Here is a 21,604-nt window from a genome sequence, read left to right on the forward strand (position 1 = left end):
GAGGATAATTAATTCGGTCGTTGTGGTCGGACTCTATTATGGATTTCTGACTACATTCTCCATAGGTCCCTCTTAGATCTTCTTTCTCCAATCTTGGATTAGGGAAGAAGGAGATATTCACGACTACTGGCGATTTCATTATGGGGCAGCTCATGATCTTCATATCGATCTATTATCCACCTCTGTATCTATTCTTTCTTAGCTAAACAGGTGGAAGATCTATCCAATTTGGTTATATTATATCATGGACTCGAAAAACGGATTTGAATTTGACTGAAATGCACGATCTTCACAGGTATCACTTTTCACGATACCTAAAAGGTGGAATAGCGATTTTCGAACCATTTCCTATAAGAGAATGGTTTCCATTACATGGCATAATTCTACTCGAAAGAAAATTCAAGAGGTACATATAATTGCATCTCGCCAAGGAACATCAAATAAATAAATTAAAATCGTCTTACATGTAGATATAGTAATAAACTGTAGAAAACATGGCATTGGTCTAGTGACCATTTATTTAAAATGAAATTTCAATAGAGTAAAACAGATCTAAGATTTATTCTTCACGCCGATGGAAGATATGCGCCGACCGGCAAGGTTCATATTCTTTGCTAATTGGTCTAGTCGGACAGCTCTTGGTTTGCACCATCTTGCCTCCCACGACCACGAGCAGCTGCACCGGACACAAAAATGAAGCAAAGAATAGTGTTAAGCATGTGTCGCACTTGCATTTGAGCAAATGATACACGACGGATGAAGTACGCGGTGGTTACCTGCAAGGATGTCTGCGCGGGCTCTGGTCATAGTTTCTCTAATTCTAACCATCCTAGTCAGGCGCCACACCATGGGATCGTTTGTCATTGCCGCGGTCACTCGGTCGCCACCCCGTGTCGTGCTAGCAAACATACCCGTAGGATGTCTGCGCGACACCGATCCGGGGCTTCCAAGAGGTGTTGCACGGATCGTATGTTGCACGGATCCAGTGCCCGCAAGAAGCGCATGCCCGTGGAGGAGACCGCCGTTTAAGCCCGTTAGCTCATCACTGCGACCAAACGGCTCTCTTCGCTGCACAAATCTGTTGCCCGCTTCTTGTGTAAGTGCGCCACGGTGAGTGGAGCGAACGCTGTTGAGCAGCCCGACACTATGTGCTCGGCTTGATCCCGACGCTCCTAGCACCGACGAAGTGGTAAGAGGATTGGAAACCGCCAAGATTGGGCCACTAGGGACACCGTGCTCCATGCGGAACTGTATGGGCACCTCCTGTCGTGGTTGTGCCAGAAACTCTGAAAATGAGCGGCCTGTGCAAGTGCATGGAGGTTGACGTTGCACAGGACGATTCACCAAAATGGAGCCGGGGTAGTAGTTGGGATGAATCTGCACCGACACTTCGGAGTTGATGGCGTTGCTCGGGGACGCAAAGAGTGCTTGCGGCCATTGAAAGGAGAAATGGTGGTCACTCCGAGCCAGCATATTTGAAGACTCGGACACACCATTCCTCCGAGGTAGCATAGCCGAAGGCGCTGAAACACCGTTCCTCTGAAGCAGATTACGAGTTATGTCATTATTGCTTTGCACCGGCATGGCATGGCCGGTGAGGGGGGCAACAAGCTGGGAGCTCTGGACGGGGGAGAAACCCGTGGCCGAAAAACGAACGCGCGACGAGCCACCTCCAAAAGGACCGAGATGGGCGAAGGTTGCACTTGTAGGGACTCGGCTAATTGTCCACGCTCCTGCAGTAGCCGAAGCATGGGTGATGAGGTGGCCGTACGGATTTGCTGGTCGGGTCGAGTTCTCCCCGGTGCCTCCAATGTTGGGTAGGCCTCCCGATCGTCCCATCCTTTCGCTTCACAAATGCATTAAAAACATATTAGCTTCACATTAAAAACATATTAGCTACACAAAGTCAACAATATTCTATTATGCTTTGCACATGTTTAAGTCTACACAACCTACCCGGTCGGTCGTTTGCACGAGGTATGTATTTTGCCGAGACAAGTACGTCTTTTGGAAGTAGACAATACGCAAAAGCTGGTGCTCTGTACGAACAAAGATAGTTTGTATTTATAGCGTCTGCTGCAGCCCTATTTTAGAACAAAATTAACTCTCAGATAGCAAATATTAATTAGTGTTTATTTACAGCCAAATAAAAATATTAATTAGTGTTTATTTACAGCCAAATAAAAATATTAATTAGTGTTTATTTACAGCCTAATATACAAGCCAATATTAATTTTTTACCAATTATTCACATTCTAATACATATATCAATCAAATATTTCCCAATATATCTTTGTGCATTAATGAATAATCATTAAACTTTTCAAAGAAAGTTTCTGCCATAACTAATAATCAAATATTTTCCAGTATATCTCTGCGACTGAAGACTAAGCACCTGTTCGGCTGCTCTCCGCGGAGCGAAGCCGACGAAGCTCCCTTCGCTCCGCGAAGCTCCCTTTTAGCAGCTCTGCAGATTATACCTAGCAAGCCACTCCGCTCCAGCGCAGAGCGGGGGGAGTCCGACCACGGCCTAAAGCATTAGATAATTTGTACAAGTTCGTCCCTTCGCAAGTTTGTACAAGTTTTTGCTACTCTAGTTTAAACATCAGGGATAATATAATGATGCCGCTACTGCATACTCCCAAGTGCCAACAACTTCCTTTTCCTAACTTGAAGTGCCAACTGTTGGTCATGCCTGCTTGTTTGTTGAGGTAGAAACTTCTGCGCTACACATTGCGCATACCTGCACATAGTTAACGAAATCCTGTCAAAACTTTATAATCTGAGAGAACTGCAATTCAAGTTGTTGGTGAGGTCAACGCCACCAGACCTCTTTTGATTTAAAAATATATAAACAAAACAAAAACAAGTAATGCAATTGTGGAGTCTCGAACCCCTCATTTGCTGCTATAGACAACTCAATGGTACATGATTTCTTTTACTCAATGGTACATGATTTCTTTTACTGCGAGATGTTGAGGATATCACTTATCGTTATCGTCTCGGTCAGCTGGGGATTAGAGATTAATCAAAAATTGACCGATTAATCGATTTTATCGGTCGACAATTAATCAAATATTTTTTGCAAATCCAAGGTTCCCAACACTAAATTCAACACCAAAACAATATTGGACCGAAGTGTTACCTGAATTCATAGCATTTAAATCCTCGTATAATGACAAACAAAATAAGACAACAGTACATATTGTGTAACAAGATCCACAAAACACACATAAACATATTTTTTGCAAGCATAGTGCTATGAATAGGTCCGATTTATCGGTAGAATCACGATAAATCGCTTGTCAGAGCGATAAATCAGCTTATAAAAGATAAATGGTGAAGATAAGGCATAATTTTATCGGTCAACCCCTGAGGGAAGAAAAGATGGTCACTCCTTTTAGGAACATGGCGAGCCTTACTTACCACTGTTGCACTTCACTCGCTGCTCATTCATTCACTTGCCCATGAACTCGCTGCTTCACTAAAAGCAACTAGTCGCCTTCTTTCCGCCGCCGAAAGATGCTTAGCCGAAAGCAACGAAAGAGGGGAGCTGGAGCAGCAGACCTGATTCAAGACAACAGGAAGTTCCCGTTTGCAGATCTACATTTCTCAGGTTCAGGCTATTCGTGGAGTCGATCACCACCACTTGAGATAGACGATAAATCGGAAGATTAATCGCCGAATCGGAAGATTTTTTTTAACAATGCCAACACAAACCAACCAGTCAATTTGTCGATGATTTTTTTTCCCGGCAACCCCTGCTCCCCAATCCCCGTCTCCCGGCCACCCCTCCTCCCTATGCCCGTCATCCTAACTTTCAAATTTCAGAATCCAGCCATGACACGTGCCATTGGTTGATACTTGGTGTTCTTAGTGTTTTTATGGTTATGGTGTATTGCTTTTTATGATGTCAAGCAACAAGTGCATTGGCTGTTGTATACTACTCCCTCCGTTCCTAAATATAAGTCTTAGAGATTCTACTATGGACCACATACGGATGTATATAGATGCATTTTAGAGTGTAGATTCACTCATTTTGCTTCATACATAGTCCATAGTGAAATCTCTACAAAGACTTATATTTAGGAACGGAGGGAGTACTAATCAAATACAACTGCAATCAGTTTTTGCGGTTCAATAGCAAACGCACGGGCACTACGCTAGTGTGCACATAATCCTCTGCCAATATGGGATCAACAAGATACAATCTACTGGTAGGACTCTGGCATGGAGGCACGATATATACAACTTAAGTAATGTAGCAAGGAAACAACACACAGATTAATAGATTTTCCTTACACAAGTCATATTGATACCTTTGCACAAGATTAATACATTTTCCTTGTGGATGTCAGATTAATACCCTTGCACAAGGAAACCTCAAATTCAACTTCGTTGCTGGCTGAACTACTTGTGGCCTCTACCAAGGAAACACAATCCCTTTACATCATAGCTGACTTGAATTACCTCTCTAATTAACACACACAAAATCATGCTGTTAATACTGAACAAATGTTTTTTTAGCTGAAGCAGATAAAAAGGCACAAATGCTCTTTGTAAAATCATACTGACCACAAGCAGAAAATAAGCATGATGAATGCTTTGCCAGAGCAGAATTTTTTCGTACAGATCATATTCTTGTCAAGCAATTCTTATATAGGAAAATTTTACAAGCATAATAACCTTTGGATTATAGGCGGGATGCCAGGAGGGTGTCCAAGCGGGCTCTTCTGGCAACCTCCATGATCCTGGTTATCCTCATCATGCGACTTGTGCCTCGGCCTTGTTTGCCACCGGTCGGCCCCGCCACACGATGTGCCTACGTTTGACGCCTCCCCGATGCACATTGTGCCACAACCACCCAATGTTTCCATCATGGGCAGCCAGCCTCGGCACCGGCACAATTTGCATGGTGGAACCGTTAGGCGGTCATGGCATAGTATCAATTGGGGAGGTTTCGAACGCAAGGACGTGTGGCGTCGGCCAAGCGATGTTGCTGGTGGGAACAAGCCCAATGACGTCACATGAGTAGGATGGCCAGGATCAGGGAGTGCGCGGCCAGAGCCCACATAGGTAACCGCCACGTACTTCATCAATCATGTCTGCTCTACACAGATGCAATGCAATATAAGCTAAACACACATTTGACACTGGGAGCTAACACCTAAACATTCTATGTCTACGGGTACAGTTGCTCGTGGGGAACCTAATGGTGACAATCCCGAGCAATCCAACTAGTGAAGATGGATTTTATCTTTTTTATACCAGTCGGTAACTATTTCTATTGTTGGCAACTTGGCAACAAACAACAACAACAACAAAGCCTTTAGTCCCAAACAAGTTGGGGTAGACTAGAGGTGAAACCCATAAGATCTTGCAACCAACTCATGGTTCTGGCACATGGATAGCAAGCTTCCACGCAACCCCTGTACATGACTAGTTCTCTGTTGATACTCCAGTCCTTGAGATCCCTCTTTACGGATTCCTCCCGTGTCAAGTTCGGTCTATCCCGACCTCTCTTGACATTATCGACACGCTTTAGCCGTACACTATGCACTGGCGCTTCTGGAGGCTTGCGCTGAATGTGCCCAAACCATCTCAGACGATGTTGGACAAGCTTCTCTTCAATCGGCGCTACCCAACTCTATCTCGTATATCATCATTTCGGACTCGGTCCTTCCTTGTGTGGCCACACATCCATCTCAACATGTGCATCTCCGCCACACCTAACTGTTGAACATGTCGCCTTTTAGTCGGCCAACACTCGGCGCCATACAACATTACGGATCAAACCGCCGTCCTATAGAACTTGCCTTTTAGCTTTTGGGGCACTCTTGTCACAAAGAATGCCAGAAGCTTGTATTGTTGGCAACTTGGCATGAAGATGAATAATTCTTAGATTATTTAAAAAATAAACAAATTTTGTATGTATCTTTACTCTCTATTATAGCTATATTTGCATGGTTCTGAACTCTATATGTATCTTTACTCTCTATTATGTTTTATTTATATCGATGTGTATGATGAATTTTTAACTTGATTTATTTGTATCAAGATATGGCCGATGAACAAGTTCTTTATTGCTTTAGCAACCTCCCCACACGGTAAGGCCCACTTTTTTGTAGTAAGGGATACAAATTATGCGAAGTTAACTGGCTACAATTCAAAGGTCATTATATAAAAACTCTCAACAAGAATGTGCTCTTATGGGTCCACCTAGCTATTGCATCAGCCCACTAAGCTATTGGATATATAAGCCATGCTGAGAATAGAGTTATGTGTAACTTCACATCCTTAACTAACTTCACTAACTGGCACATGAAGACTGTCCAAGTGTTTCATTGATCCAGGCAACAGTGGAAAAAACCCCGCAGTCCACTAGTTTAAACTTTATACTTGATTGCCAAACCTTAAATTCATTACTTGACTCATACAAGTCAATATTGTAAACTGAATTTAGGTCTAATGGTAAATAACTTAGCCCTAATGGTAAATAACTAAATAAACCTAAAGTCTAAAAGGTGCAGCTGCACTATTTAGCAAAACCGGGAGCACACCCCTGCCGGCCATGCGATCTGCAACCACATGCTATTACCGCATGGTCGCATTTTACCTGGAACAGCTCATTACTTGATGATAATAAGATGGCATATGCACTGGATTGTCGCATTTCACCTGGGAAAGCTCATTACTTGCCACGCCTTCTTTTACTTTTTTGGAAACCTCGTGGGACAGCGTTTTCATACTTGCCTAAATAAAAGGGGGGAGGGGGGGTGCTACATGTTTGTTCTATAGCCACGTCCCTAAACATAACAAAGAAGATTGTTGTTTTCGGTGCATAATTGAGTGTTGGTAATCAGTGACATTTTGACTGGTTATAAATGCCACAGGTGACTTGTAGACAGTGATGTTGTTCAAGAAACTGAAGCCCAAACAGAGAAAGAAAATGCTAACGAGTACAACAAAGCAACCTCCCTTTCTTTTTCTTTCATCGTGCCATCTTCATTTAACCAAAGCAGGATGACAAAACTACTTAAACTATAGCACTAGCAACTACTTGAACTCTTTTGTGGCCAAAATAAATGTACTACTTATAATTACTATGGCATACCTCTTTCAATAGCACCCACTACTTATGATATTCTACTTGACTTAAGACAGAAAAAGGACTATGAAACTAGCTTTTTAAAAGGGGATATATGAAACTAAATCATAGATATTTGATCATACAGTGCTCTAGAGAGATATGCGCATAGAAGTGTATTTCAGACAATGGTATAAGGCTACAGCAAGCCATAGCTGCATAAAGTATAGTAATAAGCATAGACGTATGGTGCATAGTAGAGGTACAAAGGAACCTACATTTTCTATTCAGGTCACCAGATTAATAAGCATAGACGATGATGACTAGATTAATAAGCATAGACGGTTGGTGTATAGTGGAGGTACAAAGGAACCTTACATTTTTCATTCAGGCGCAGGTGTGATTGCCTGATATGCTTCATACCATGAAAATATAACATAGGCAATCCTCATCTATGGGGAACTATTGTATATGTTCTAACAATAACTAAGTCGAAAGTGGCACTGTACCTTATTTATTTGACTGGTTAATGCAGTCAGGGTGGTATGATTATGAATGCTTGTAGGGAAGTGCAACCAAGGATTCACCTTCCTCCAATCCCACGTGACAAATTACACATCTACCAACAATAATTACAAGTTAGCATGCCACTTCAATAATATATATTATTGGAAGGCTATGAAACTTATAAGTATTTGAACGTACTGTTCTGTGTTGCCGTCTTGCATGTCTTTTGTGTTGTAAGTTACTGAAGGTAAGGAAGCAAGTGTATCAGCAGAGAGACCTCTACTTTCTGTACTAACCACTCCGCCCAATGCAACTAATTCCTGAAATCATGACTAGAACCATTAGCATTGCATCTTTGAACTTTAGATGCAAGCCCAGGCACCAAAGGGAATAAAGCAAAAACAACTTGCCTCGTATGAGTACTCATCTGGATCAATCTCTTGCCATGAACCCTGTGTTTTTTCAATAACATGCCGATTTGTAAATGTAAGTTACTCGGTCAAATTTGGCTGGTTTCAATAAGTAAGCAAAAACACAGTACCACAATTTGAACAAAGACAAAGTTCTCCGTGCATAAATTAGACGAACCGGAGGTGCATGCCACAATCCCCGGAGAAAACATGGCAGGAGGTAAATTTACCACTTTTAGCATAATATATCAGAGAATAAATTAGCTCTACCAAGCAATTATGTCACTGCTTCAATGAAATAAGCAAGTACTACACTGTATGTCACACACATTAACGAAACTAGATGATGCCCCGCGCGTTGCTGCGGGAATTTGTAGCGCTATTTAGGAAGAGAATAACCTGGCAAAAAGAATATTATTAATTAGATATAGAAACAGGGGGATATAATTGATAATTGGAATCTGTTCTATACATTGTTGTGCACTGTCGGTTCATCTAAAGGAATCCTATAGAAGAAGCGAGCAAACACATACCAAGATTCCGGTCGATAATCCCAACAGGATAATCTCAGATGCTCATCCTCAGGAGAGTGAAGAGACACCCTGTCTACCATTAAAAACAACTCCTTTTTTGGAAATTTATAAATGAGAATTTGCTCCAGAAGCAGTAATATAAAATTTATAAAAGCTCTAATCCAATCATAAATAGTTATTGGGAGGACAGTAGTTCATTAAGCCAATGATTCCAAATGCTCAGCAAGAGCATATGCTGGATTGTATTCTAATCGACATGACTCCTTCTGCATACAAAAATGATAAATACAGAAAATGAAATTGAACAAAGCATTTGTGTTTGACATGGTCTAGTGGTATACTCATTTCTATGAGTATATAACTATATATATGATACATGGTGTTGGGTGCAAGTGAAGTTACGACGGGTCTGAAATCTTAAGATGTAGTTAAATATGTCTTGTTGTCAATAGCATAAATGCCTAATTTCACCTAGTGTATATACATGGGACATTATAGCTAGAACAGGAAAAGGTTGACCTAAGAAAATGGCAGTTTGCAACTCTATCAAGATTTCGGTGTGATGTAGATTTCTTGCAAGATTTAAGGTTTTCAGGTCGGAGTAATCCATAAATTTATTCTTTTCAGTATTCGACCGAACATGTAGGTAGCAAATTTATATGATACTTGGCTCAGAAAAAAGAAATGGAGCCTTTTCACCCTAGAGTAAACCTCCCAGGTGATCAAAACCACCAAAAAAATATTTTCTCTTCCATTTTACATGAGTAAAAAAAACAATTGGGTTGGATCCTTCTAGCACGGTACATGATAAGTATGAAAGTAGCATGTTCACAATTGATTTGGACTCAAACATAAGAGAATAAAATGGCATGTTTCATCACAGTAATTACTGCAGAAAACTAAAAAGCAAATGTTTCTGCCATGTGCATATCTGAACTTAAATATGCTATTCTCGTGTAGTATTGCAAAAGAAAGAGAACCCATCAATATCACAACCCAGAATATAGAATGTGAACAGTAAGATGGCATGTTTCATTGACGTGAATTGCAGTTAATCGGAAGAAAGAAAAAATAGAAAAAGAGAGCAAAGACATACCGAGATTCCGGTAGCAAAATGGATAGTCTCCTACGCTCCGCCTCAATAGAGTAAACACATATCCGCCTACTAATAAAAAACAATACCCTACTTGCTGCAGGCACTTGTAACTGGAATTTGCTCCCAATGGCATGCAGTAACATCAAAAATGTGAAAGTGAAAACCAATCTTAAATAGTTTTTCAGAGGCCCGTAGTATCATTCAGCCAATGGTTCCAAACTCTAGACAGGAGCACCTATTGGAGTGTCTTCCTCCTGTAGAACAGCTAATGCCAGGGTGAGGATTATATCGGAAAGAACTTCAACCATAAAGCATAGACCAAAAAAAAACTTAGCATCAGTGACAAATTTCAGCTACAGTATATACATGGAACATTAGTTAGAATAAGAAGAGGCTGGTCTGAGTAAATGGCAGTTTGTCAACACTACCATGTAGGGGGGGGGGGGGGGGGGGGGGGGATCAATCAGGGAACAATAGGTGAGGTTGTACCTTTAATTAGTTTCCCTGCATTTTAGTTTCTGTGTTGTTTAGAGGTAATCTCTCTTCGTAAAGCTGATTTAATCCTGCAAACAAATTTGATGAGATGAGTAATTACGGGCCATCATAACAATCCAGAGAGAGAGATAGAAAAATATATGTGTAGAGAGAGAGATCGGAATCAGATCGGGCAATACTTGTTGACATCGCAGATTAGAATCAGATTGAGAGCCCTCGTCCATCCTCCTTGCCATTAGACTATTGGCTCCCGTGGATGTAGAATTTGTTGGAGAACATCAGCGCTCCAGTGAAGGACCAACACCAGAGCTGCGCCATGTGCGATGGCGAGGAGGGCCCTGAGGAAGCTATAGCACAGGCTATCTGGCGGTTTGCTCTCGGCGGCGAGGCGGGCCGGCCACAGGTGAAAACGGTGCACATGGACGGGGCGGTGGCAGGGTAGGCTTGACGCACTGGTTGTTGCAGCCATGGAGCTTGGATATTGGAGAAGATGCACGAAGCGACGGGCTGTGGGAAAGGAAGTGGTGGAGCCATGGAACTGAAGCGGAGAAGTAATGGGATCCGGCCCGGCGTGTGCTCCTGTCGGACTTCCACTCTTCGGTTACATAAATATCAACGGGGCCTCTTCGGTTTTTAGAGAGTAGGTTCACACGATTTTTTTAAGAATGCTGATGTGGTGAGCTGCATGACCAAAATAATTAAGAGAAATTGATTATGTGGCAAGGCTGCTGAGGTGGATAGGCTGCATGTCAAGAGAAATAGATTAGTGGGGATGAACTATTTAGGTATTGGGTATTATAGATAAGCATTGCTGTAGGTCCAAGGTCATTTCATCAAAATTTGAGTGCTCCCACCTTTGACCTTCCAACTTGCAAATACAAAAATTAAATCCATCCAAGACAAGGAAACATAAATCACTACCTGCGTGTCATTTATGTGATCCTCGACATGCTCCACCGCCCGCCCTACAAAGCAAAGGCAAAAGCAAAAGTGCACATTAGCAGCCCGCGGGAAACATGAATTGAGCTGGGAAAAAATCCATAAACAATCGCTGAATCCCAGTGAGGGCCCATAAGCTGCGCAGAGACCTCACGCTCCTCGGCGTCCTGAAGCACTCGAGCGTAAGCCTCGTCATCCTCATACTCTGCAGGGTCTAGCTCTGGCTCCACATCCTCCACCTCCTCATCATCATCGAATCCCTCCTCCTCGTACTCAGGAGAGCTCGTCCTCGCCTTCATCCTAGCACTTGCCCTCACCCTCAGCCTCGATATCACCGTCCCCATCACCGTCGACGCCACCCGGGTGCTCCTGGTGGTGGACGCGGAGGTGGTGCTCCAGCTCCTCCTCTCCCATAATCGCTGCCCTCACCGCCGGCGGCTTCGTTCATCCGCAGCATCATTAGGGCTTCTCCTGCATCGATCCAAACGGGATGTACATGTTAGTCGCTCCCGCAAAAGAATTAAAATATCGGGATGTCAGTCGCGCGCATCGGAACCCTAGGGACGAGGACGGGACGGCCGGGGCCGCGAGATCTATCAACTTGCCTGCTCCTGGAGGACGCGCGGCGAGGTCGGCGTGGACCTGGCTGAGGGGCGTGAAGGGGCGCCGCGCCGCGCCTCGTCCTCGGCCGCCGCAGCGGCATCGTCTCCCCCTCCGGAAGCGGCGGCCGGCGGCTGCGGGGAAGGTCGGGGCCGTGCCTCTCGCCGCCGCCGCTCCCGTTGGAATCCTCCAGGGGAGCGATGGGGCGGGGCGGGGCGGGGCGGACGGGATTACTCTGGTTAAGCGCAGCCTGGTCGCCGGGATCTGGTAAAACTAAGCAAACGACACGCATAACCCCCATCACCGGCGGGATCTGGTTCGTGTCCGCGGCTGCCTGGGCAAAAGGTGCCGCCGGGCCTTGGCTTGGTCTAACTCCACGAAAGCCTGTCGTTGGGCTATTTGGGTGTTTGGCTCTTGTGAAAACTCTTATTTCCGATGAAAACCAGATATAAATGTCTCAACTACTAAATGTGCTGCTTTGTGTTTCTCATTTTTAGTAGTAGTACTACTATATCCTATGATTGATACAAAGTTCATTTGGCAGATGTTTGAAGCTCGAAAATGGTTTTTTTTGCGCTATGGGACGCTAAGCTTGCTATATGGTTGCTAATGTGTTATATTGCGTACACCTTCTGTTCCTAATTATGTTTGTATATATGGGGTTAAGCGTGCGAACCAAGAACAGCTATTGTCATTCCTCCTTAATGAATTTGCCCTCGGATTAGTTTGCGTAGAATGCAGGACTGGGAGTTGAAGCGGTATTAATTCTCATGCATGGGGGTGCGACATGCTCTCCTAATTCCCTCCTCCGTGCATTGCATGCGACGGTCCATCTTCCATCTACATGGTAGAGGGGCAAAAATGGATAGTTACGACATAAACATAATGGATAATTACGACATAAACGTAAAACATTGTTGCGTTGACCTTCATCATGCAACCACACTGTTGTTGCGCTGACCTTCACCATGCAACCACGCCGGTGTTGCGCTGACCTTCACCATGCCTGCACCAAGCATGCATGCGGCCTTGCCTTCGCCTCCAATGGCTAATCCCATATTTAATATTAACCACCTTATTTTTGCTTTACATTCAAGTTGTTCTATTCACGGTTATATGCAAAATATGTTAAGCATGTATATAACATCATTATAATAGCAACTTGATGTTAATTTATTACATTAAGGGGAGTAATTGTTTCTACTTCCTCTGTAAAGAAATATAAGAGCGTTTAGATCATTATTTTAGTGATCTAGATGCGTTTCTACTTCCGTCTCGTCATATCCGTGATCACATCCGGGACTCCAAACAACCTTCGGTACATCAAATCACATAACTCATAATACATATCGTCATAGAATGTTAAGCGTGCGGACCCTACGGGTTCGAGAACTATGTAGACATGACCGAGACACATCTCCGGTCAATAACCAATAGCGGAACCTGGATTCTCATATTGGTTCCTACATATTCTACGAAGATCTTTATCGGTCAAACCGCACAACAACATACGTTGTTTCCTTTGTCATCGGTATGTTACTTGCCCGAGATTCGATCGTCGGTATCATCATACCTAGTTCAATCTCGTTACCAGCAAGTCTCTTTACTCGTTCCACAATGCATCATTGAAAGTGCTAGTTATCGACTAGAGGGGGGTGAATAGGCGATTTTTATGAAAGTCTTCAAAACATGGAAGTTTCGAAGACAAACGATAGAAATAAACCTATTAACATGCAGCGGAAGGTAGACTACACTAGGCAAGCCATAGTCAAGTATTCAATGAAGTGAAAGCACAAAGACTAATATCAGCTAGGCAGTATGGATCAGGATGGAAGATAGTATGAAGCCAATCAGAACAAGCAGTCACACGGTGAAGACAAATAGATAATGCAAACAGGCAATGACTTCACAAGGACCTACTGTAAATAAAGAGATGGGCAAGATAGAACCAGTGGCTTGTTGAAGACAATGATTTGTCGGACCAATTCCAGTTGCTGTGACAACTGTACGTCTGGTTAGGGAGGCTGAGATTTAACTCAGAAGACCGCGTCTTCACCTTATTCCCCTTGAGCTAAGGACACCCAGTCCTCACCCAATCACTCTGGTAAGTCTTCAAGGTAGACTTTCAAACCTTCACAGACTTCGTTCACCGGCGATCCACAATGACTCTTGGATGCTCAGAACGTGACGCCTAACCGGCTGGAGGATTCACAGTCCTTAAGTGTAACAAGTCTTCAGATCACACAGACAGGAAGACTTCAGTGATGCCTAACACTCTTTGGCTCTGGGTGTTTAGGGCTTTGTCCTCGCAAGGATTTCTCTCTCAAAGGCTTCGAGGTGGGTTGCTCTCAGACGATAAAAGTCGTGCACTAACTCTGAGCAGCCAACCAATTTATGGTGTAGGGGGTGGGCTATTTATAGCCACTAGGCAACCCGAGCTGATTTGTCCGAAATGACCCTGGGTCACTAAGGAACTGACACCTGTTCCAACGGTCAGATTTCAAACATACGCGGCAACTTTACTTGGGCTGCAAGTAAAGCTGACTCATCCAGCTCTGGATAAGATTTGCTCTCATTGTCTTCGCTCAAATACATAGGATTTTTGGTTAAGCATCACTTTAGTCATTCTGACTTTGTTCACTGGGACCCCACTTAACAGTACGGTGGTTCCTATGACTCAACAAAGAAGAAAAGGAAACAACGAAACAACTAAGTCTTCGCGCTCCATAGTCTTCACGCGATGTCTTCTCATGTCATAGTCTTCAATGTGAATATCTTCACATACCACCTTTGTCTTCAATGTCTTCATACATTTTTAGGGGTCATCTCCGATAGGAAAACCGAGTCAATGAGGGACTACTACCTGTGTTATCCTGCAATTCTCACAAACACATTAGTCCCTCAATCAGGTTTGTCGTCAATACTCCAAAACCAACTAGGGGTGGCACTAGATGCACTTACAATCATCACGTGACTAACTCATTAGTCACATTGCTTGCAAGGCTCATAGTGATGTGCATTACCGAGAGGGCCCAGAGATACCTCTCCGATACACGGAGTGACAAATCCTAATATCGATCCATGCCAACTCAACAAACACCATCGGAGACACCTGTAGAGCATCTTTATAATCACCCAGTTATATTGTGACGTTTGATAGCACACAAGGTGTTCCTCCGGTATTCGGGAGTTGCATAATCGCAGTCATAGGAACATGTATAAGTCATGAAGAAAGCAATAGCAATAAACTAAACGATCATAGTGCTAAGCTAACGGATGGGTCTAGTCCATCACATCATTCTCTAATGATGTGATCCCGTTCATCAAATGACAACACATGTCTATGTCTAGGAAACTTAGAAGATCTGCTTCGGCACTAAGCAATGTCAAACTCTTCCAGGATCGTCGACAGGTTTCATGTGTAACAAAGGCATTCTTGGTGGCAAGATTGCAAATGCGATTGACGTCCACCAAGAGGCTTTGCATCTGACGCTTAAGCCAGTCATGATGCTTATCCTGTTTCTGATGTAGAGCGATGAGAAGCTCTCGATCATTGAGAACACGAGATCGCTTCCGAGGCCTTTGGGCAATGGTACTTGCAGTGGCTTCAGTTTGGGTGTGAGGGGCGCGTGTATTGCCAGCCAAGGGATAAACACGAGAAACGGCCTGAACTCCTTCAATGGGTTGGGTGAAGCTTTGACGATCGACATTGTGAAGATAAATTGGCTCCTTTGCAGGCTCTGGGTAAATGGCTTCAACAGACAGATCAACCTCTGGCAAGAATATAAGATGATTGCGCGCAGATGGCTGATAGTTGATAGCAGAGTGAAGCTTGATGAGACGCATTACCCATGGAGCATAGAACTTCAGACCAAAGATGTCGGAGCCAGATGCAGCCAACTGCCTGATGAAGAAGTCTTGAGCATTGAAGCTGATGCCATTGAAGATATAGAAAACCAAAGTCTTCATTACTCCTTTAAGCTTCACTGCAGAGGAATGTCCTTTGACATGCCATAGAGTTCACCTGATGATATGATATATGGTGCGGGGCAGATACTCTAGGTCTTCAACAAAGAATTCCGTTGAATATTCAGCATCGCATGGCAGAGGCTTCATCATGCTCAGCATTTGGCTCATGTTAGGCTCTGGCTTCTGGAAAATGCTCTCCAAAGCATTCTGGTGTTGCTGACAACCTGGTTCATAATATTAGCCAGGAGTGGGCAGGGTTGTGAGCTCAATGATGTCTTGGGCTTTAGCTTCATGATGTACATCGTCCGTCATCCACTCAAGGATCCAAGTCTTCGGATCCCTATTGTATCCACGAATGTGGAGTGTAGCATAGAATTGAAGCAGAAGTTCCTCATTCCAATGTTCCTTATCAGTCACAAAGTTGAGCAGACCCGCATCACGGAAGCAGTCAAGGGCTTCTTCAAGGCAAGACAATCCAGCAATGGCTTCACAGTCAAGACGCATATGTGGGAAGATGCGCCCCTGATTGTATAAGATGCAATAATAGTAGTTGCGCTGCTGATAACTCCAGAATCGATCTAAGGAGATTCTTGGCCTTGTGTAGGGGTTCTTGTCACTGTCAAAGAATGTGTTGTGTGCCTTGAAGCCATTCAGATTAAACGATCCTGGTGACATTACAATACCTGGAAACCGTGGTAGCCTTGGCTTTGGCTTCTGGACTTGAGGCTTGTGCTCCATGTGATAGGCAAATTGAGGTCCGGGAGCAGGCGGAGGAACCAGAATTGGCCAGCGGATGGTAACAAGCTGACCATGATCATATGCTTGCTCGATGGTGTGTGGCCTTGGAGGTGGTACAGGAGCAGAGGCATTGGCTTCAAGCTGCAGATTTGCATCAGGTGCAGCATTGGCTTCAGGTGCATTCACCACATTAGCTTCAGGCGCCACATTAGCTTCGGCCATGCCAACGTCATTGGCGTCAGTGTTGGTGTTGGTGGCCGCCTCAGTATTGGTAACCTCCACTTCAGGAGCTGGAGGGTCGGACACATTCTCCTCAAGAACAACTTTAGGGTTGGAAGGGGGTGTAGCAACACTTTCTTCATCTCTTGGTTCTTCTTTTTCATCGTCTGATGCAGCCGGAATATCTTCAGCCGCTTTGGCTTCAAATTCAGGGATGTTCGCAGTAGGAGAGGCTTCAGGAAAGACTTCGCGTGAAACGGATTGGCGCTCTTCTCCTTCTGGAACACTTGACAAAGTGACCCGTGGCCTTGGTCCTTTGTGAAGCCTACAAAACGCTGGCGACGCCTGTGGAGATGGAGTTGGTTGGGCCTCAAGGTCTTCATCGTCAATCACTGGAGTGGTGACCTGTGTTGGGGGAGTAACTGATGTTTCTTCATCACGAGGGGATTCTTGAGGGTGATTGACGGTGTCCTGGACTAGGGGGTACTCACCACGTAATCTCCCAATCTGTTAGATTGGGCCGAGGACCCCCATGGCCGTATACTCATGGGCCAGTTCGGACAGCTACCGCATACAAGGAAGATTCCACAAGACTTGGCGATCAAGACAAGGACTCCTCCCCACCGGCGTATTTGGCTAGGACTCTTGTTATCCTAGGCCTCTGGTGCATTATATAAACCGAGGCCAGGCTAGTCGATAGATCATATACAACAACAATCATACCATAGGCTAGCTTCTAGGGTTTAGCCTCTACGATCTCGTGGTAGATCAACTCTTGTAATACCCATATCATCAATATCAATCAAGCAGGACGTAGCGTTTTACCTCCATCAAGAGGGCCCGAACCTGGGTAAAACATCGTGTCCCCTGCCTCCTGTTACCATCGATCCTAGACGCACAGTTCGGGACCCCCTACCCGAGATCCACCGGTTTTAACACCGACATTGGTGCTTTCATTGAGAGTTCCGCTGTGTGTTCGACAAAAGGTTGATGGCTCGCCTGCAGATCAACTGTGACTTCGGCATCTTCGTCACCAGCTCGACTGGTCACCTTGGTTTGACCAAGGACTGCGCCCTACCTCCGATCGTCATGTTCGGATGAGGGCCTTTATAAACATCAACTCCGATCTCTATCAAGATCATGGAGGAATCATCCAGGGAGCCCGGAGGCTCAACGTCAACATTGCCCTCGGGCGACAGTGCTGTTTTTCTTGACAGCAAACTTGTGTCCACCGCCATCGCCTCCTCAAGTGTCTTTTTAAAGATCGCTTTGGTGGAATTGTGCGGAATTGAGTCTACAACAACCCTGAAAAATTTCGTCGAGTTCCGATGGAGGAATCTCTGGCAATCCACGATATACTGGAGCCCTATCAAATCTGGACGGGAATCTGGATGAGTTTAGGGCGTGGTGTCCAGCTTCTAGCTCGGACGTCCTTTGGAAGATCCAACCGTTGATCGGCTGCGGAATTCCTATATCTACCACCTCTCAAAATTTCAGCTCGATCCGACCATCCAAACTCCAGGAACCTTCCAATTAGTGCATCACTTTTCAAATCTGTTTTCTGCGCGAAAACGAATCCGACCCGAGTTCGTCTTTTTTATGAACGGGATTTCGGACATCCCTTTTGAAGGAAGTTTTGTATGGGGTATTGTGTTTTGTTCCCGAACACATCCCACTAACTTTAAGATCTTTTAAACATGATCTTCAACATCATGCTGGTGTCAAACCAGTCCGGCAATATTTCTCCACGACTGCCGACCTGCGCTAGACACGTCGTCACTTTGTTGAGCCGAGCTCAACTTCTTAGGATCATCATCTCGGCAAGATGAACAAGAGTCCAGCATCGCGAAGGATAAATCATCACCAACATCGCTGCCCCACGGATTACACGGAGTGGGCATACCGGCATCGCCGCATGGTCGCTTCATCAAGCCGGCATCGACCACGTCACGACCTGCATCGGCAGGGCCGCACTATTGCTTCTTCAAGCTGGTGTCCATCACACCGACCTACTTCGACTCATTGGCTGACATCGAGGCTTCGACATCTCGGCTGTACCGGAGACTTCGCCATCTCTTCATCAACCTACTCCGGACACTTTGACGTCACTAGCCGACCAGCTCCGTCACGTTAGCTGGACCGAGGGCTTTGCCTCGGCGAGCCAACCTTTGCCAGCATTGCCGTGCCGTCATTTTATCGCCCATCAGGCAATGGGTGTGCGGATCGAGTCCCAATTTTGGGAATCACCTTCCTTCGGATTGCTACAACTAATAAACCAGGTGTATCAAATGGTGGCCGCATTAACGACAGTCGCATGGTGGTTCGGTCAGTTTTCGTACACAGTCCAGCGAACGCCGCATCCGGAGCTCGGACCGACCTGTGAATTCAGGCTTTGTCACGCCTTCACCGCATCACGCCGACGCCCTGCACCAACATTGACTTAGGCGCCAGGCCATATTTCTTTTATTACTCACTTTGCATAAATTATTTATTATGCAACGTTTTTTTAATTATCATTATTACTATTATCTCCGGTTTGCACTATTTTTTGTGCACAGGAAAATGAACCGGGGACTTCGGCGTCACTCTGCCGGTCTGCATTGACCATGCTATGTCACCACTTCGGCGTGTCTAACTCTCCGCTCCGCCACCTCGGGACCGGCTTGGGGGATGGAACCTTGTCCGGCATCAAGCTCAGACCGCGTCATCAATACCGAACACATTAACCAGCTAAGTCGCTTTCATGCTCAAAGCTTTAATTTCTAACTTGTGTTCGGTTCGACCAAGCATTATACTTTTTTGGAAAAAAGTTGCTTGTAAAAAATTTCCTTGTCCAAACTTTGTTTGTGGCGCATAAATTCAAATACCCAATTCATTTGGGGGCTTCCTTCATGAAGCTTTTCCTCTTGCATATGATTATACTTGTACGACTTCGTTCCTTGTTCGTGTATTACGCCACAATATGCACCATATTGACTTAAGTGATTTGCAAGCTGGGTTGCCTCGCTCCTGTGTTTACCCCTATGTTCCCGATTGTTCGGCTAGGGAGTAAAGGGAGCACCTCTGCGATTGTCACGATCGGGTCACCCGAGCCGGACCTCAGACTGGGTGAAGCCGAAAGCTAGCGCTCTTATTGTTTTCAATTATGGTCGGCACACAACGGAACTCATGAGTACAAAAAATCTATTGCACAAGTCTCATAATAACAATGAGCACCGAAGAAAGGTATCGGTGGGGGTACTATTTTCTTCGAAGATGCTTCTTACACTTCGCAGTAATATAGCATAAGTTCCCTGAGCGTGCTTTGTCTGTTATAGCCTTATGGCCTGATTGCCTGGTTATTGGAAACACCGTCGATATTCTCGACAGATGGAGTACATAACACTTTTCGGTCCTTGACCGAAGAGGGAGAAGCCGATGGTCGGTTAAGACGCGTTTAAAGTTTGGTTGAACATAGATATGATATAAGTACTTCGGCAATCATTCTTTTACCCAAGTCACTTGAGGGCTCTTAAATTTATTTGAGCCGTTTTATAATAAGTGTTCTTCTTCTTAGTCGTTGCAAAGTTTTATTGTCATTATTATTTATCACTCCTTTTTTCGACACGAGTGTGTGGTCACTAGCCGGAGAGTCTAATTTCTCTCTCAAAGCCGCTAGAGTTTAGTTTGCTAAGCTGGCCTAACGAGAAGTACTCCGCCTTCAGGATAGGAGGTTGAAGCCGTAGGCTGACCCACTTGAAGTCTTGAGATAGGATGTATCATGTTAAAGCACGACAAAAGCACTTTTTTTCTAAGGCCAATTTTCAGATTGGCACCGAACACTTGATCTTGTTCGGACGTCAAGTTTTTACTGACGTTTTTTGGTTTTCCAAGCTTGTGGCACTTTTAAGCTATTTGTGTGTTTTCAGCACAAGTCTCGCAGTGCAATGCCGGACACCTTTAGAGATTCGGCAAAAACATTCTCGAATATTGCTATATATGCATCGGTTTTGAATTGTGTCTTCGGTCAATAGTTGGGTTGCCCGGCTCCTGCTCTTGCCTCCTACGTTCCGCTTTGTTCGGCTAGGTGTGCAAAGGGAGAACCACTGTGATTGTGCTTCCAGCTCACATGGTTAAGCACCTCAGTGGAGAAAGCCGAAAACTGACTGTCACAATAAGCGTAAATTGGTCAGCGATCCGATGACGGTGTTAAATGACGGGCCATTCATAACAATGGCCAAAGTGTTTACGGCTTGACCTCGACTATCGCCGAACACTACCGGGGGCTATTAACTGGCCTCCCAAACTAAATCCTCGATATTTTGCTCTTACATTGGAGCTGAGGTTTCATGATCATGCTTAGCATGACAACCCAAAGAAAGGAACCGATAGCGGGACTATTTTCTTTGGAAGACATTTCTTCTGTTAAACAATAATATAACATATCTCTCTGCGTACCTTTGTTTATAAAACCGTATGGCCAGATTGCCTTGTTTGTTGTAAGTCTTTGCCCTCATAAAGGCTTTATAAAGTAGGACAAACACTCCTCGGCTATTGGCCGAGGAGGTGGAAGCCGATGGTCGGTCAACAAAGTTTTGTACAATGCGGATCCGAGCATTAATGACGTAAAGTACTTGGATACATAGAGTCATTACACATAATTTGTGATTTTACTATGGATATCAATCCTTAATTCGGCCACCCGTGCCCGCATTAAGGCTCGGGGGCTACTGGGCTTCAGGCTTATTATTTACAAATATTAAAGGGGCACATCGATCCCCTGATCTGGTGTTGCCACCCGACCAGTGTCTCGGGGGCTACTACATTGCCTGTCCAATGCAGAAAATTTTAAGTGTAATACAGTTTCCGAGGAGATTTTGATCCTCAGGTTGGTCGGTCGCACCCAACCTAAGTCTCGAGGATTGAGCATGCCGCTTTTTGTGTCCCCAAGTATTCTGTCGAGCTAGGACTTGATCCTCAGACCAATTTTGCAAATCAACCTGAGTCTCAGCGGCTACTGGGATCAGCGGTC

At 44.6% G+C, this 21,604-nt stretch overlaps 1 protein-coding gene and 1 long non-coding RNA gene across 9 annotated transcripts; both read right to left on the minus strand.

Annotated features, from left to right (window-relative positions):
• Positions 1–436: 436 nt before the first annotated feature.
• LOC125509905 lies at positions 437–7,919 on the minus strand. 5 transcript variants are annotated; one of them, XM_048674937.1, is made up of 7 exons: positions 7,793–7,919; positions 7,597–7,706; positions 4,687–5,105; positions 3,427–3,567; positions 1,957–2,743; positions 777–1,846; positions 437–676 (listed from the first exon to the last, which is right to left on the minus strand). In XM_048674937.1, the coding sequence occupies exons 6-7, from the start codon at positions 1,837–1,839 to the stop codon at positions 624–626; spliced, it is 1,116 nt and encodes a 371-aa protein (XP_048530894.1). In that variant the 5' UTR covers positions 1,840–1,846; positions 1,957–2,743; positions 3,427–3,567; positions 4,687–5,105; positions 7,597–7,706; positions 7,793–7,919; the 3' UTR covers positions 437–623. The 5 variants fall into 5 exon arrangements, with proteins under 5 accessions (XP_048530894.1, XP_048530895.1, XP_048530892.1 ...); XM_048674938.1 differs by lacking the exon at positions 4,687–5,105 and adding an exon at positions 7,466–7,502; XM_048674935.1 differs by lacking the exon at positions 4,687–5,105.
• Positions 7,920–8,003: 84 nt separating this feature from the next.
• On the minus strand, positions 8,004–11,538 carry LOC125509907. 4 transcript variants are annotated; one of them, XR_007284326.1, is made up of 7 exons: positions 11,217–11,538; positions 11,050–11,093; positions 10,308–10,870; positions 10,123–10,196; positions 9,634–9,887; positions 8,538–8,629; positions 8,006–8,403 (listed from the first exon to the last, which is right to left on the minus strand). It is a non-coding gene; the product is annotated as an uncharacterized LOC125509907 (long non-coding RNA). The 4 variants fall into 4 exon arrangements; XR_007284325.1 differs by having other exon boundaries at positions 8,004–8,046; positions 8,538–9,887; XR_007284324.1 differs by having other exon boundaries at positions 8,006–8,629.
• Positions 11,539–21,604: the final 10,066 nt, after the last annotated feature.

Source organism: Triticum urartu, chromosome 5, assembly GCF_003073215.2.
Source record: "Triticum urartu cultivar G1812 chromosome 5, Tu2.1, whole genome shotgun sequence".
Taxonomy (NCBI): domain Eukaryota; kingdom Viridiplantae; phylum Streptophyta; class Magnoliopsida; order Poales; family Poaceae; genus Triticum; species Triticum urartu.

What these genes read in the sequence shown, in the direction of transcription:
- LOC125509905 (XM_048674934.1), bottom strand. Translation starts at nt 1,839, where the DNA reads ATGGGACGATCGGGAGGCCTACCCAACATTGGAGGCACCGGGGAGAAC. An exon ending in CCGCGCAGACATCCTTGCAG is followed by an intron (nt 677 to 776) that starts GTAACCACCGCG and finishes TGTCCGGTGCAG; the next exon opens with CTGCTCGTGGTCGTGGGAGG.